The sequence below is a fragment of the Chaetodon trifascialis genome, chromosome 3 (genome assembly GCF_039877785.1).
Source record: "Chaetodon trifascialis isolate fChaTrf1 chromosome 3, fChaTrf1.hap1, whole genome shotgun sequence".
NCBI lineage: Eukaryota > Metazoa > Chordata > Actinopteri > Chaetodontiformes > Chaetodontidae > Chaetodon > Chaetodon trifascialis.
In genome coordinates, this window is record NC_092058.1 from 5,937,595 (window position 1) to 5,953,566 (window position 15,972).

Consider the following 15,972-nt stretch of genomic DNA (forward strand, 5'->3'; position numbering starts at 1 on the left):
AGAGCAGAGTGAGGAGGAGGAGGGAGGCAGTCACATGGGAAGCAGTCAGGCTGCAGTCACATGGTTCATGTTTGCAGGCCAAGCTGAGGGGAGGAGGAGTTTTGGGGAGAAGTTTGTGTAATAGGAAACCTGCTGTATTCTTTCATGTAGCCTCCTCAACAAGCTGAAGAGCTGCTTTGACCGTTATGGAAATCCCTGCCATAAATCTAAAGGTGAGTTTGCTTCACTGAAATGTTGAACTGTCAGTGTTTAAACTTTGCTCCTCAGTTCTCTTTGCTAAATCCTGTGTGGCAACTACCTGCTTGAGACACAGATCACAGTAAAGTAGAGAAATGCTGGTGTTTTTCTGTTGAGTGTTGAAAGAAAAGTGAAAAGTTATTTAGGAGACGTAGCCTCCAAATGTGCGTTTAAGATCAGAGGGTGCACTTGTGTGTTCAGTGATTGTTTTCAGCAGGCCTGTGGATGGACTGAATCACATAATTGGATGTTAGAAACACAAACACAGTGATGAGTGTGTTCACTCTAGGAGATATGAATCAGTGGTGTTTGTGTGCAGGTCAGGACAGGCAGTGAATGTGCCATGCTATTTCCCACATGAAGCATCTTCTCTGATCTCGTCACTTGTGTTTAAATGTTGGCAGTAAATGCTTTAACAGGCAGTGACTCTTCTGTAACAAACGCACAGAAGGAGCTGATGCACACGTCAATCATTAAAAAGGGAGAAGCATTTAATTGAATTATGCCTTTGAGCTTGTATTTAAAGCAGTTTGAACAGCTTTTATTCAAAGGTCAGAAACTCTGACTGACTTGTGTTGCTAAAAGTCAGAAAAGAAGATACATGATTCATAATTTGGGTTAAAAACAGGTCCTCTGTGAAATCAGTCTTTCAGATGCAGCTTCACGCCGAATGTCAGATGCAGATGGATCACATGTTCTGCATTTAGTTCTGTTGTTTTTGGCTTTGATGTTTGTGAGTTCAGCTGCAACTGACCGTTAATTTCACAATCAATTCATTATTTTTTCAGTTAATTGTTTGTGAGAAAATAGTGACATATGTCCACGAAGGTGACGTCTTCAAATGTCTTTTTTAAAACAGAGGAGAAGCTGGAGCTGCTGAATATTTGGGGTTTTCTTGTTGACTGACTAATTGTTGCAGCTGTACACTGAGCTGAATATTCAAAAGCTTCTTAACAAACCTGTATTTCTGTTCAACACTTGCCTTTTGTTCTCTATCATAGGCCATAGTACTGGTGCACTGGCTGCTGACAATATGGTGAGTGCGAGCGCAGGTTTTTCTCCACAAACCTGAGGAATTTCTCTCCTCTCCTGGCACACACCCACATATTCACACAGAGCCTCACAGTCTTGATTCAGGCCTCTTTAAGCTCTTTCTCGCACAATCGAACGTAACTTGAAATGTGGCTCTGTGTTGTGTGAACTGTGTGTCTGCTGCAGGGGATGCATGGCGTGGCTGCCCACCTCCTTTGCTTGGGGGAACTTCAGTGTTTTGGCCGTTGGGGTCTGGGCCATTGCACAGAGGGACTCGATCGATGCCGTGCTCATGGTGAGTCTTTGCCTTGATTCCTTCACGCAGGCTACAATCTTAACATCATGTGACACGTACAGGAGTCTAACTCTAGGCGCGGCAATGCGTATCCATGCTAACCTATTTGTCGATGGAATCCAGGACGATCTGTGAGCGTCCCTTTGAGAAAGATAGCCTTCCCTTAATTCAGCACAGAGGACAGTCTTCATGGTGCAGGCGTTTACAGCACCACAGGACAGATTCACAAACATGTTTTAGACTGGCTTGTGTTGTTTAGCCAGCCTTAATTTTGCTTTTAGATTAGTTTAAAGACCATAAGCCACTATGACTCGTGTTTCCAATCAGTGGAGCCTGTTGATAACTGGCACCAGGTGACAGAAAAGAGGAAAACATGTCTTATAATTTGAAGTTTTCTGACAGTGTTGTGGAGTGAGTGATGAGAAGGAAATAGATTTTAGAGAGCCAAGTAACCTCTTGGAAATACACAGCATTCATTTGTCCAAAGAAGCTATCTGGAGCTTGACCCCTGAATTCCACCACAGCGTAACGTCTGCATTCTGTCCACGACGCGTGGAGCCGATCGCTGCCATTCAATGCATGTGATTCCACCGGGCGACTTCTGTCCACGTTTGAGAAGTTTATTTTTGATGGACAACGAGTCAACTGCACAGAGCAGGTGGAGCCAGACAGGAAGTCAGACACAGGAATGGTGTAGAGAGTCTGGTAAATTTTCAAAATAGAACACCCTGTGCAGACAAATCAGCAAAATCTGAGCAAGTCAACAAAATAAGACAGGAAAAAAGCTCATGGTTTGCAGCAGCGTGGAGGGCGGAACAAAAACGTGTTGCATACGCACCGTAACGGAGACACGGTGACTGATAGACTTAGCAGAAATACTGAGCATTAAGACGCCACCGCCTCTCAGCTCTGCCACAGGTCTTAATACTACTACTGGATTTTTTTTTAGAAATTTCCAGTAACATGCCCTGAATTCTTCCAGAGAGCTGGGAGGAGTGAAGGGAGCTGAGCGGTTTGACGTGGTTGCTCGGTCAGCCATGTTTTCAGTCTTAATTTACCCAGAGTTCATGGCAAATCCTGCGTGAGCTCTAGACATCTTTGTGCAGCAGATGAATTTAGACGTCTGTCTGATGTCCATCAGTTAAAACTAAGATACAGTCAAAGTCTCTTTATGTGAAAGCCACATTGATGAGTTTCATGCTAAACAAATGCACATCTGAGGGTCAAAGAGAGGCATCTCAAGAAAACACTACCTGTCCAGCGTCTCCTCCACTGACACTTTTGACAGTAATGGATTCTGACTGTCACTGCCATCGGGAAGTAACCATAGGGGAGCCTTTTACCTTGTGTACTTCACAGTCCAGTGTCACTGTTACTCACATCCAGGGTCCCTCAGGAACGGCCGAGCTGGCCACAGTAGAAGAAGAACCTTGGAAAAATAACGAATGTGCACATCTGCACATCGCCCTGCTTCCTTATGTGCAGCCTGACTGCATGCTTTTTTATGAAGACCTCCAGGCTTCACTCTCGCAAGTGTCTGAAGTGATTTCTGTGTAAATGTTGTGAACTCATCAGCTCTCAATTTACTCAGGTTTCTTTCTGGCTTCTGGAGAATTATGTCTGAAATATAGATTAGACTGCGTGTGATAATAACGGCGATGGAGGGTTTTCTAATCTCAGTGTCTTATTTTCTTCTGCACTGCTTGCAGTTTTCACTCTGACCTCCTGGCATCACATTTTTCTCTCACAACTTTATTTTCCACACACAGTATGTTGCAAAGAAGATTTCCCTGTGGCATAATTACATTAGAAATGTGTGATATGTGTGACATGCACAAAGCCATCTGTGCCCACTGAGACGTCTTCCTTTCTCCCGCTGTAGTTTCTGATGGGGATGGTCGTGACGATATTGACCGACATCATCCATTTCGGGATCTATTACCCACTGAATGACCTCTCAGCAGACAGGGGAAGGGACGTATTTCGCTTCAGCGCAGGAATGGCCATCCTCAGCCTGCTGCTCAAGCCTGTGTCCTGCTTCTTTGTCTACCAAATGTACCGCGAACGTGGAGGAGATTACAACGTTAACTTTGGTAAGTGCGCTGAGATGAGCCACGCACAGTGACGCGAGGCGTTTGCAGACTTTAGAGGAAGTGATCATATGTCACCATGAGGCTTGTTATGATGGAGGGTGAGTGCTGCACAGATTTGTGCTCCTGATGATCAACATGAGTGAAAAATGAATGAAAGTGAAGATTCTTACAGTGGAAACTGATGCTCTCTTCCAGCATGCTAGAAATTATTCTTTGGAAATTAACCAAGTGTGGTCTAATTCCCCTTTGAGGATCAGCTGACACAGAAAATTACTCAGCATCACCATCACAAAACAAGCCTTCATTTCAGACGCAGTGAGAAATTGTCTAAAATATCTGAGGTTTCCTACTCCCACAAATCACATAACAAGTGTGACAGAAGCTGGAGGTACGGTGTGATGCGTGTCCGGGGGGGGGGGCTTTGAGGTCCTCCCTGTGTTGTCTTATGGCGTTTGTCATGAAAGACCCTACCAGTGCAGCACAAACTGGAGGACTCTGTGCTGAACCACTGGCAGATGATTCCACAGTCAAACTAATTAGATACAGTCACAAGACATTTCAAATGCAGCAAAATATCTGAGCTGCGGTGCGGCCGGGCAAGGAAATCATTTATCCACGAGATGTTTATAACACTTGTGTGCCATCCCGGCCAGCGATTTATGCTGCAAGGACGAACATATTAAACCCATGCAGGCTGGAAAACTAATAATCTGCCACAGAAAAACAGACTGATGTGGAAGAAGCAGAGATGGCGTCTGTGGCAAAGCAGCATGTTTGTCCACAGAAACAGAGATTTTGTGATGTTATTGTCTGTTGAGGGTATAGCTCTCTCCTTGTGGGCAAACAAATGATAAGTACACTTCTTCCAGTGGCTGGTCAGGAGATACTCATGATGTGCTCTTTGATTAACCGTGTGTGGCCATTGATTTTTTTTTGGTCTTGGACTCGCACTGCTGAGAGCTTTTCCATCAGCATTCCCACTGAACTGCAACGTCCGCTGGACTCTTAAAATCTCCAAAACGTCATTCATGGCTTCATCTGTGTGGATTAAGAGAAAGTAGCTGCATTCATTGAAGTGTACAGATTTGATGGTAGTGAGTCCATGCAGGGATACTGAGCTTTTCTTTCCTCGACTCATAAAAAGAAGACAAAAATAAACCAGGAGGAGGGTGTAATTTATTATTAACTGCAACATCACCAGCTAACATAGTCATTTATTACCCTCCACAATGGTACACGTCATGAAATATTTCCTGCATTGCAACTAACACTTGACAAAATGCATCTCCTGATTTGATTGTTTGGGTAATTGAATATTAATGAATCTGCTCTCTGTGGTTTTCCTTTAACGCCACATACACACAGCAGGTACATCCATTAGACTGTGATTGGCTGTGCACCGACTGATGAATGTAGCTGATGGTGGTTTCAGACAATGTGTGTTTTAATTGCAGTCTGATTGCATAGCCGGCATTAACATGGTTCCCTGCTGCATGAAGCACTGTGGGAACCAGGCAATCAGGGCATGTGAGTGAACTGTTGATTCAGGCGTACAGGGAGCTCGCTGAAATTTAGGTGGCGGCTCTCATATGCTGCTTTAAATCACTTTCTGTATTTAGTTGCTCAATACAAAAAAGGCTGTAAGACTGAGAGATCAAACACTTAACATTAAACTGACAGTGTGCTAAGCACCTCGTGTAATCTATGAACTGTGGCATGTCTGCTTCGAGCTGTAGTAGGAGTCAGTTTACGAGTTTATAAGTTGTCTTTTAGTCTTTGCAAATTAAAAAAACCATAGAGCTAAACAGGAGTGGATTAACCATGTGTTTGTCAGCTCGGGCGTCAGTTACAAACGTTTGCATGCCAAGCTAACTAGCTTACTAGCTGCAGTATTAACAGTCACCACTAAGCTAGCTTGTCATTAGCTAACAGCATTATTTTGTGAGGTTACAGGTGGTGCTAGAAGGAGCTTCATGACCAGGACATCCACTTTTTAGCATTTTCCCATGACAAGATTTCACACAATGGCTGTCAATGTCTCATCAGATAAAATGCAGAAGTGATGACATTTATATCCTAAAGGTCAAAAGTTATCTTCTCTGTGACATCAAAATGTTCTTTTCTGGCCGTTATTCAACACCATAATTCAGGAACAGAAGGAGAGATTGTGACCGTACTTCACATGCTAATTTTGGGCGTTCATCTTGAAGCTGTGCTGATTATTTAGATTTCTCTGATGTTTGTGAAGCATCCACATTTCACAATTTGTAGATTTTTTTGTACCAACATCCTTATTTCAAGCCTTGTAGTCACCACAAGCTGATTGGTTCTGCTCATATTGACCTTCAGGTGATTGTCACTGGAATCATACACGTCAATACAGTGAAACATGGATGTGAACTGCAACTTGAGGGGGTTCCTGTTAGTGTGCTGTAATGCTAGAGCTAGCTTCGTTGCGAATCCCAACTATTATTACAGAGCACTGGTTTAGCTGTCATACATGCATCAGATGAGTATTTAAAACACTTAAAGGTTTCTCATTTTGACACGTCAGCCTCAGGAAAAAGTCAGTCTGAGTTTATAGAATTGATGTTGATTAGCTAGCTAGCTAGCTAGCTATAGCTGCAACAGTTGTCCTTTCAGCCAGAAAAACTGACCAGCTAAAAGGAGAACCCTGCTTTTTAAAACATGCTTGAAATTGTGGACCTAATGCATCAAAAATAACCTCTGAATTTAGCCGTGGATATATGGACTGTACTGGAATGTAAAGCTCGACAGGGGCTTAGCAAACGGCTGCTGCCCGCCATGCATTTCCCCTGATTGCTGTCAGCTGTCTTGTGATTAGGCAGTAAATTAATGTGAAATCCTCATGTGTAAGGATTTGTCAAAGCCTAAGTTTCCCTGTTCCCTGTCTTGCATGTCATCATGTCTCATCTCTCAGTCTGTCTCGCTGTCCGTCACGCTTTCATGTTGTTGTTTTGTAAGTGAAAACTCGTGTTGTCTCGTGCTTTGATTTGACCATTTGTCTTGTGTCTCTTCTCTTCTCTTCTCTTCTCTTCTCTTCTCTTCTCTTCTCTTCTCTTCTCTTCTCTTCTCTTCTCTTCTCTTCTCTTCTCTTCTCTTCTGCTGACCTTTGACCTTTGACTTCTCAGACTTAGAGACCTCCATGGACAGTCGATGCACTACGGATAGTGCTGACAGTGCCTTTATTGGCCGCCGCTATTGATTTCCAGCTTCTTCCTTTTTACCATTTCTCTTCTCCAATCATCCTCTTCCATCCTCTCCCACGCAGGAAGTAAGATTACAAATCAGGCTTCAGGACGAAAAGACATTTATTTTTCTCTTTTGTTAGATGCTATCTTGTTGGTGTTGTCCATCTTTCTTTTTCATTATTTATATTAATTCGTCTGTCTCTCCCCACCTCCATCAGTGCTCATTTCCTCTCCCATACCTGTCTGAATGTCCCCGTTTGTCAGTAAAGTCTGCTTGTATGTCTGTTGTATTATATGGCTTTATATGATTCTGCAAGTTTGCAGCTATGTATTATTCATATTTTTACTCTCCAGACACCTCATTTGTGTTTGTGTATTCTGTTTGCATACATTTAAAGCAGAGCTGCATGATGCTGCACATTCTCAAATTAGCCTAATTAAAGTCAAGATAATGTTCACTCATGATAGACAATGAATGTGACTTGTGTGAAATCGGACTAAGTTTAAGGTCTGTTGAGCGACATGATGTGTTTTTAAAAACAATGATTAATGTATTTTTATGCTTTTAAATAAAATCTAATAAGAAATATCGCAATTTTTCACCCAAATCCTCCACAATGGCGGAATATGTGCCTGTTTTCACAGTGATGGGACTCTGGGCCATGCAGAGGTAAGAGTGTGCAGGCCTTTGAACTTCCAAAAACATGTCATTGGTATTCTGGCCATGTCAGTCGAGCCGGGGCTGCTTGTTTTTGAGCATCATAGGAAGTCCTATCAGACTTTGCTGGCTTACACCAGTATAGAATTCATTATAAAGCATTTTTACATGAGGTGTGATGCATGCAGGCAAGTTTTCAGTGTAGAAATGTTCAGAAATGCTGCTTTCAGACTCATTCCCAGATCATTGATGGTGGTCTGTTCCTCTGTGAAAATCACCTTCACATAGCCACAGTACAAGCGGCTAATCAGACCCTAGTGGATGTACAAAATATAGTAATGAAGTGGGAGGAATTTAAGCTCCATTCGACAAGGTTTTTTCGAGCGTAATTTGCTGTGTTCTCATCCCAGCGTCCGTCAGAGGGAGCGCCTGCTTTACTGTGTGTTGGCACAGTTTCTGGCAGTGTAATCTATATTTATCCAGAGGGGCCAGATGCTCAAGTCAAGATAACAAATCTGCCCAACTATCACGAATCTGTGTGAAGAGTGCGAACCTTGAGAAAATTCAAGGAAAAATAAGTTGCATGGAAGCTTCTTTTCTCCTGCACACGGTTTTAATATTGCAGCATCCTTGATTAGTCGCAGTGTTCCGGCTATGATTATGAATAATACATTTGCACGGCAGGGGTCGAGTGTGTTGAAGACTTTTTGGCTTGTCTCTGCAGGTTTCCCCTCTGTGTCGCGAAGCAGAGACGACTACCAGTCCATTGACCAGCAGGATGAGCCTTCCGGCCCGGCGAACCCCTTCAACCAGGCCCAGGACAGCAAACCCGGAGTCCGCACATACTGAGAGAACCAGGCGGGGAACAATGCAGTGTTTACCTCTGACTTTTTATGCAGCAGTCCATCGTTCAGGGGCAATTTTTACAATCGATTCCACATCGATACCCGTGTTTTGTACAGTTGGTCTGCTGCAGATTACAGCACTGGAAACAAATCGGATACTTTTATTGTGGTAAATCATTAGCTCTGTTCTGGGTTTTTGCAATGAAATATGAAGTAAATAAACCCATTTAATTTTTCCTTCAAAGGGGGTAATGTTTTTTTGCTGGGCTGGCACTTCACTGCTTAATAAATACAGAGGAAATACTACCCCACAGCTTGCATGCCGTGTTGTTAAAACCTGCTATTTTTAATAGAGAGGTGCTGAATGGAACTGTTGTGACTGCAGCAGTTTTGCCAGTTAACTTTTTTCCAAGTGAGTCATCCCCTTGTCTGCAATAATTACGAGCTTCCTATTAGTCTTTGCTTTACAGTACAGCAGTGCTTAAAGCACAGGACAGTTTTTAACACAGCAGGACTGAAATGAATAGTCGGTGTCATGTCTTAGAAGCCACCTTGTGCCTTTTGTACCTTCTCAGCGAGTAAGAGCTGTGAAATTCTCCGACCGAGTCGAAGCGGTGATGACCGAGGTGAAGTTACAGGGATGTCTTCTTGTGACTGAGCTGGAGCACAGCGCAGCACTCACACAGACACTGTTCATTTATCTTGATCTATGCAAAGCATTAAGAAAACTGCCATATCTCGCACTGTAACTATGAAAAACACATAAAAACATGAAACCTTGAAAGAAGAGAAATGAAGGTTTTTGTAAGGATCAGTTCACTGAGCATGAAAAACAAGATGTTCTCATTTCAAACAGGCTTAAATTCATCATTCTTACAGTTATTGTCGCAGACGCGGAGGGCCTCTGCTCTGCCATGGAGAGTCTTTTGTGATGGAAAACTTGTTTCGATGAATCACAGAACACAAGCTGTGCAGCCTCTGATGGAGTTATTTGACATCACAAACCTTCACATTTCATACTTGCAGCTGTCTTCAGTGTTCAGTGTCGCACATCTTTCACTGAGTGCTGGATAAAGCGTGCACTGTCAGTTTTAGTAACTGATGATACGGTTAGCGAGTCAGGAAAGTGATCAGTGTGGTTGATTTTGCTGACTGATTGCATCATTTGGATCTTTTTCTTTTTTCCATCAGTTCTCCTTTGAAAGCGTTTCGAGTTCTGACTTCCTGTTTCGAAATCACAATGACTGATGTGGCAGAACGGAGATGTGGCAACCATGTTGGTCACATTATGATCGTGTGAAATAACCACTGCTGCGGCTCCAGAGGCTCGAATCAGATCATGAGATCTGCTTATGTATCTAATTAAACCTTGATTCAGTTACTGAGACACACAAGACTGTCCTCTGGGATCAAACCTTACGATTATTAGTCCTGCACCCAGCGAGCCTGTGAGAAGCTCTCATTAAATCACTGCAGTGCCGCTCGCTTACAGCGGGGAGGGATGGCCTCGGCAGAATAGCGCCACCACGGGCGAGAAGTGGGACTCTGCATTGGCAGTTTGTTGCACTTTTTATGACGTTGCACAACAAATGTTCTGCACGGTGCTTGCACAGGAGTGTGGATTGAGAAACGCCTGTGGAAAGGCAGCAGAATAAAAAACTTTTTGTACCAGGAGCACTGTAGGTGTGAATCGGCTCATTAATCAAGCTAATTGATTCATTGCGTCCTATAAGAAGCCATAAAATCATATTTTAATGTGAGAAACTCAGAACAGAGTTAAAACAGTTTTGTGATGCCTGTATGAAAAATATATTTTCTGGAATCCATAGAAATACCTAACATGACGAGAAACCGTCTCTTTTTGTCTCATGCTGTCTCATTTGCTTCAAGGATCCCTCTGAAACGGTTGTCATACGCTCAAATGAGGCAGCTGTAGTTGCTTCAGCTTAATGTCTGATGAAGGATGGATCAGAAAGGCACAAAGCTGGATTACTTTAAAAGGCTGTTGGAACTACTGAAATCTAGTTTTCCCTGAATTAGGATTATAAGAGAAGATGAAAAATGTGGGCTGAGTGTTGTCATGAAAATGCTGCAGCTCTGCTTTAATTTTGCTCCTGATTTTTCATCTCAAGGTTGCCTCTGATGTGAAATTTTCTGTGGCGAGTTGTTTTTTTCTTCTGGAGAATGAAGAGCAATGATGTAGAACATTTTGTTGAATGACAGGTTATAACACAAATAAGCCACATGCACAGAGTATTTACATAACATTTGCATCTGTATGCCCTGGAAAATGAAGCATTTTCAGAGTGACTGTCTGTGCAAGCCTTCATGTTTCTCCATTCTCCGCTCATGTATTCCTCCTCCTTCTCATCACGTTTTTCTCTGCTCCTCTCAGAAATCTCTATTTTGCCCTGCTTTTATTTATGCAACCAGACAACACATTTATGTTCCTGCTTTTCCCTCATTCACCCTTTTTTTTTGCACTCTACTGTGCATATTCATACAATCCAAACTCCAAAAAGTTGTGACACTGTGTGAAACATGAATAAAAACAGAAAGCGAACAAACTGTGTTTACTGACAATGATTTTACAAAGTGTCCATGCAGTAATCTCCTTTATCCAGTCGTGTTCAGGTGGTGAACCTCGCTCCATCCTCTTTACCTGTGGAGTGATCCAAACAGGTGTTTTTGGAGCATTACAAACTTTCCCAGCCTTTTGTTGCTCCTGTCCCAACGTGTTTGTTGCTGCATCAAATTCAGAATAAGCAGATATTTACAAAAATCAATGAAGCTGATGAGCTCAGACATTAAATCTATTGTCTTTGTACTGTTTTAAGTTGAGTACATGCAAAAAAAGGATTAGAAAACTATCTATTTAAGCATTGCAGCTGTTTTGGAGTGCCAAACCTCGAACCTCAGCTCAACCACCAGGTAGAAACACTAATTGCAGCAGCACTTGACTTAAAGGTTAAAAATAAGAAAAAGCATCATGGAAGTGAAAGATGTGATTAGAGTGATAATGCTGGCTGCGACCGCAGTGTAAAAACACCTGATTTTTGTTGTCAAACCTGATGAGAACAAGTGTTCCTCAGTAAATCACACAAGAACACACAGAACATGGACTTGCAGTGAAGGTCTGTGTGCCTGACGGCTTTCTTTATCGTGAAGCGACAACTCTGGTTAGCTTGAATGGTCTATTGTCCTCCAGTGTGTAGGCTGCGGAGCCCTTGAGGAAAGAGCCTTGTCATTTGTTTGTACAGAGCGGTGACTCTTGTCCTCTTAAGAAAGCATGAATGGAAATTCTGTCACTGCTGCAGCAACAGTAGCAGCCCTGTACACATCCACATAAACACACCCTCACATTCCCCTGCAACACAACACAGCAGAGTGCAGCCCGAACATGTTTACTTTCTCAATATGAGGAGCAAACGCCACATTTTCACTTCAGTCCATCTGGAGCAGAACCACTGGAGCGGCCGTGCTGCACCGAGAGACAGACCACCACAAAAAGAGGCTTCAGGAAAACTCACATCCATCGTGTCTGAAAGCAACAAGTGTTTCCTCCGTCTCAGGGAGTGTGGTAAGAAAAGCAGTAATAATTCATCAAACAGAGGATGCATATTAATGTAATTCTCAGTAAGAACAAGCCTGCCATGTAGGCGAGATAAGTGACTTGCAGTTAAATGTAACACTTTAGTTTATGGGGCCATAATTTAAAAATAATTTCCTGATTCTTTCCTGGTTAAGTTTCCTAAAAGAACTATGTGGTGCTAAGCATGGGAATATAGAGACAGTGTTAAAGTGGTGCTGTATAATTAATGAATTCTGTCAGCGCACAGCAGATCAGCTGAGCATGAAAACAATGTGCACAGATTTCCATGGATACAGAGAATAAAGTTTCCAATAATTCATGAAAAACAATTAAAATTTCTTCTTTTTATTTTCCCCATAAATAGTGGCATGTGACATAATGTTATCCTGGAAACTGGAGAGGAAATTATTTGAATTTTCCCAGTTCATGTAAATAACAGTATTAATCAGCATACTTTTGAATAAACAAACACAAATGCAGTTGATCAAGTCCTGAATTTTCTGGCTGACACTTCGCTCTTAAAAAGGAAATGAGGAGCAAACTTTCTCATGAGTTTCTCTCAACACGCCCAAACTCCCAACAAAAAAGAAGAATTCAGCGTCTGCAGAGCGCGGTTTGTACTGACGTGTTCACATCTACAGCTTATTGGTTGTTTGCCACGCGGTAGGTCAGCCAGCAGGGATGTCAGCCAATAGCTGTCTATAAAACTGAAAGAATCAGACACTGAGCAGATTGCAGAAGAAACAAGTTTAAGCGTCATTGCCAGGAATTTCAACCAAATTCCTCCTAATTTGAATTTAAGTTAATTTGGTTGTTGAAAGCCAGGAAAGATGTTGATGGTGTCATTTGTCCAAATTGTCCTGAAGTTAACTGAATTATCTGCCAAAAACATGTTTAAAATATATACTTCTTCTGGTTTATTTCCATTTCCATCCTTTATTTCTGTTTTTTTAATGACAGCGTCAGGGAGGAGTCTAATTAATGAGTAACCTGTCTTTTGTGTTGAGCTCCTGACCAGACTGGGAGGCCAAACAACAGAGATGGAGGAAGAGGGTGGCGGGGGTGAAGGTGGAGAGGGAGAAGAAAGGAGGAGGTGAGGATGGAGTAGGGTGGGGTGGGGTATGGCCGGCAGCCCAACAAGCTGTTGATTAATAAGGAGCTGCTGGGCTGCCTCTCGTGAGCCTCGCATGCATGCAGGTCTGGCACATCCTCGGGCTCACACCTGTGATTCCTCCGAGTCAAGGACACGCTCGCTCGCCCGCTCGCTGCCATTGTTGGTCGACGCAATAAAAGGAACTCAATTTGTCAGTTCTGTTATTGCATTAGTGACATTCCTCAGAGAGAAAGAATGAATCTGTGGGCTTCAGGGCTGCAGACGTCCAGCACAGTAAGAAACGTCTCATTTGCTGCATCTTGAGGAGATTTCTGAAATCGAACGGACGCATCGATTGTTTTTAAAGGAATTTATGTTGTTTATTCCTGAGAAATTCTCCGACTGTGAAAATAACTTAATTGTGACATAGCAAATCTGAACATATGACAAGTGACCGAGCTGCCTGCAGATACCCTGTCATAAATAATAATTCAGCATTGAGACTTTTCAGGTTTGATGCAGGTTTCTTGTAGTATTTTGCCTCTTTAGCAATTTAAACTTTAAAAATATCAAAATCAGTTCCATCATCGAAGTCAAACAAACTCTGTTTTCTTTCTTCCTTCTCTCGTTTCAAACTAGACTTTCATACTGAGCCTTGACCCCTAAAATGTCTTTGCAAATAAATAAAAACATACACAAAAAAAATGCAAATAGCATGTTTTCTCATTGACTGACTTCCAGGCCAAGAGAGACAATATGACCCTCCGAGCAGCTGGGGTCACATGAAAACCCTTGGCTATGACTCCTGGGTTAATTATACAGCACTGGGGGGCAGCGAGTGATCAAGAATATTGACAAGCTTTGATTCACATGTCTCTAACTGACTTTTAGGTGCACAGAAGCAATAATTCCAGGCCTGGATGGGAAGATCTCAGCAAAGAAAATGCTGGGTTGATAGCCTTCCTATCTCAAACATCTCACTTAACCCTCACCTACAAAACTACAAGAAACAGTCATGCTCAAACTCCTCAGAGATTAAACCCGTGCTCATATGTGAAATTGATTCGGGGATGACATTTTTATGCCTCAAGCACCTCGAGTCCCCCGGGAGGGCTCTTTCAACCCTTGACCTTTTCACACCGCGGCCTCGTGCATCTGTCACCGGCGATAACGGCATCAAAATTGATTCCAATTACCCTCCAGTCCACCGCAGCCAACAAATCCCTCGCCATTTGACGAGGGAGTGATTGGTTTTATTTGCTAGAAATGAAATAAAATAAACACTGTAAAAAGACGGTGCTGGTTGTCTCCTGAAGGTGTTCCTGTAAGGAGGCAAAGAAAAGTTAGCCTGAAGAGCTTTAGACGTGCTGGTAGGCGGCTAGCTCCTCCCCAGCTAAGCTAGCCGGCTGCTGCCTGTAGCTTCATATTGGCCAAACAGACGCAAGAGTGGAATCAATCTTCACATCCAACTATCGGCAAAAAAGCAAATAACTGTACAGACTCTGTACAGTTTTCTGTTCTCGAGGTAGAAAACCCAGGTTTTCCAGTTACTGTATTAATCCTCCTTTCTGTAATCGTCTCATATGTTCTCATCTAACTTGAAAGCCACAATCCATAAAGCAAATTCAACAGTCTATTGAGACACCTTCACACGTGCATCTGTCTTTATTCTGTAAAATCTTTGGAGCCTGTTTCAGCTCTGCATGCGGCATAATTAAGACTCTTAACTGTATTTTTCACACTCATTATATAACCATTTGTGGTTTCCAAATCTGCTCTATTTGCTCTAATTGTATCCTTCTTAATGTCACACTCTATTATTTCTTCAGTGACCCAATTTTCCATAGAGATCATTAAACTTTCATTTCATCTTATCTTTTTCTTCCTCCTCTGTCTTTAATGTTTTTTTCAATCGCGTGTTGAAGACGCTGGGTTGAAGAAACGAAGCCTCGGAGGCAGAGCTCCTCTTTCATCGCGCACTCTGGCAGCTGCTGCAAAGCCAGCGGAGCGAAGGTGTGTCCCGTCTTAATTGTTAAACAAACGAGAACCATCTCTCCGTGAACTTTGCCTCCAAATGTGCCTTTAAAAACAATAACTTTTTTTTCTGGGAGTGAAATAACCTTCGGATTCGTTCCCCCTCGAGCGGGAGGTGAGGCAGCCCAGCAGAGACTAAGAGAGAGAGAGAATAATGAGCAGTGAGCATGGACCAGGTAGTTCGATGAGTACAGATGATGAATGACCACGGGGAGGGAGTACAGGACCAGAGCACAGGCACAGTCATTTGTTACTCTGCTGTCACAAATGTATTTTTAATGAATCTGCACCTCTGACTCCTCTGCAGAGCAGGACTGTTCCTTAAGGCCAGCATGACCCCAATATTTCCTGTAAAGCGGCGCCTCTGAACAAACCCACTTCAGCTCTGGCTGTGTAATGTAAATAACCTTCTCCTTCTGAGCGCTGAAGCCATCAGTCTCGCTCCTCATTATCATCCTTACCTGTGCCGAGAATAGGGGCCCTTCGTGTCTGTGTGCTGGTAGCAGGTGCGGAGGTTTCACCTTGAGTAGCTCCTGCGCGCTAAGCTTTTCTCAAAGATGCTGTTTTTCTCGGCAAAAAGTCCTTCGATAAAAGCCTTTAGAGTCAGCAACACCACCTCCTGAAATCATCTCAAATTCAAATTTTTTCTGGTGATATACGGCAGCTCCTTTCGATCCCCCCGCCTTTGCTGCAGCGGGGTAAACACCACTACGTTCCACTTCTTGTGAGTTTTAACAAGGCATCAGTTTGAAACACGTGATTCATTAAGAGGAATATATAAAGGGGAAGAGGACGAGATGCAGGGCGAGCACCTTAAAGCATGCTGCAGACGCTGACATGCGTTGAAGTCAAGAGCCGAACTAAGAGGAATATATTTCCTG

The 15,972-nt window shown here is 42.9% G+C and overlaps 1 protein-coding gene across 1 annotated transcript; it reads left to right on the forward strand.

Moving 5' to 3' along the window:
• Nucleotides 1–10,933, forward strand: agtrap (angiotensin II receptor-associated protein). Its single transcript, XM_070959926.1, has 5 exons — nt 1–212; nt 1,239–1,273; nt 1,456–1,564; nt 3,447–3,657; nt 8,252–10,933. Exons 1-5 carry the CDS (start codon nt 186–188, stop codon nt 8,374–8,376), a joined length of 507 nt encoding a protein of 168 aa, XP_070816027.1. The 5' UTR covers nt 1–185; the 3' UTR covers nt 8,377–10,933.
• The last annotated feature ends 5,039 nt before the right edge of the window (nt 10,934–15,972 follow it).

Excerpts from the sequence above, each read along its gene's own strand:
- agtrap (XM_070959926.1), top strand. The coding sequence starts at position 186 with ATGGAAATCCCTGCCATAAATCTAAAG. Across the intron at positions 1,274-1,455 it reads CACTGGCTGCTGACAATATG|GGGATGCATGGCGTGGCTGC; the intron begins GTGAGTGCGAGC and ends TGTCTGCTGCAG. Across the intron at positions 1,565-3,446 it reads CGATCGATGCCGTGCTCATG|TTTCTGATGGGGATGGTCGT; the intron begins GTGAGTCTTTGC and ends CTCCCGCTGTAG.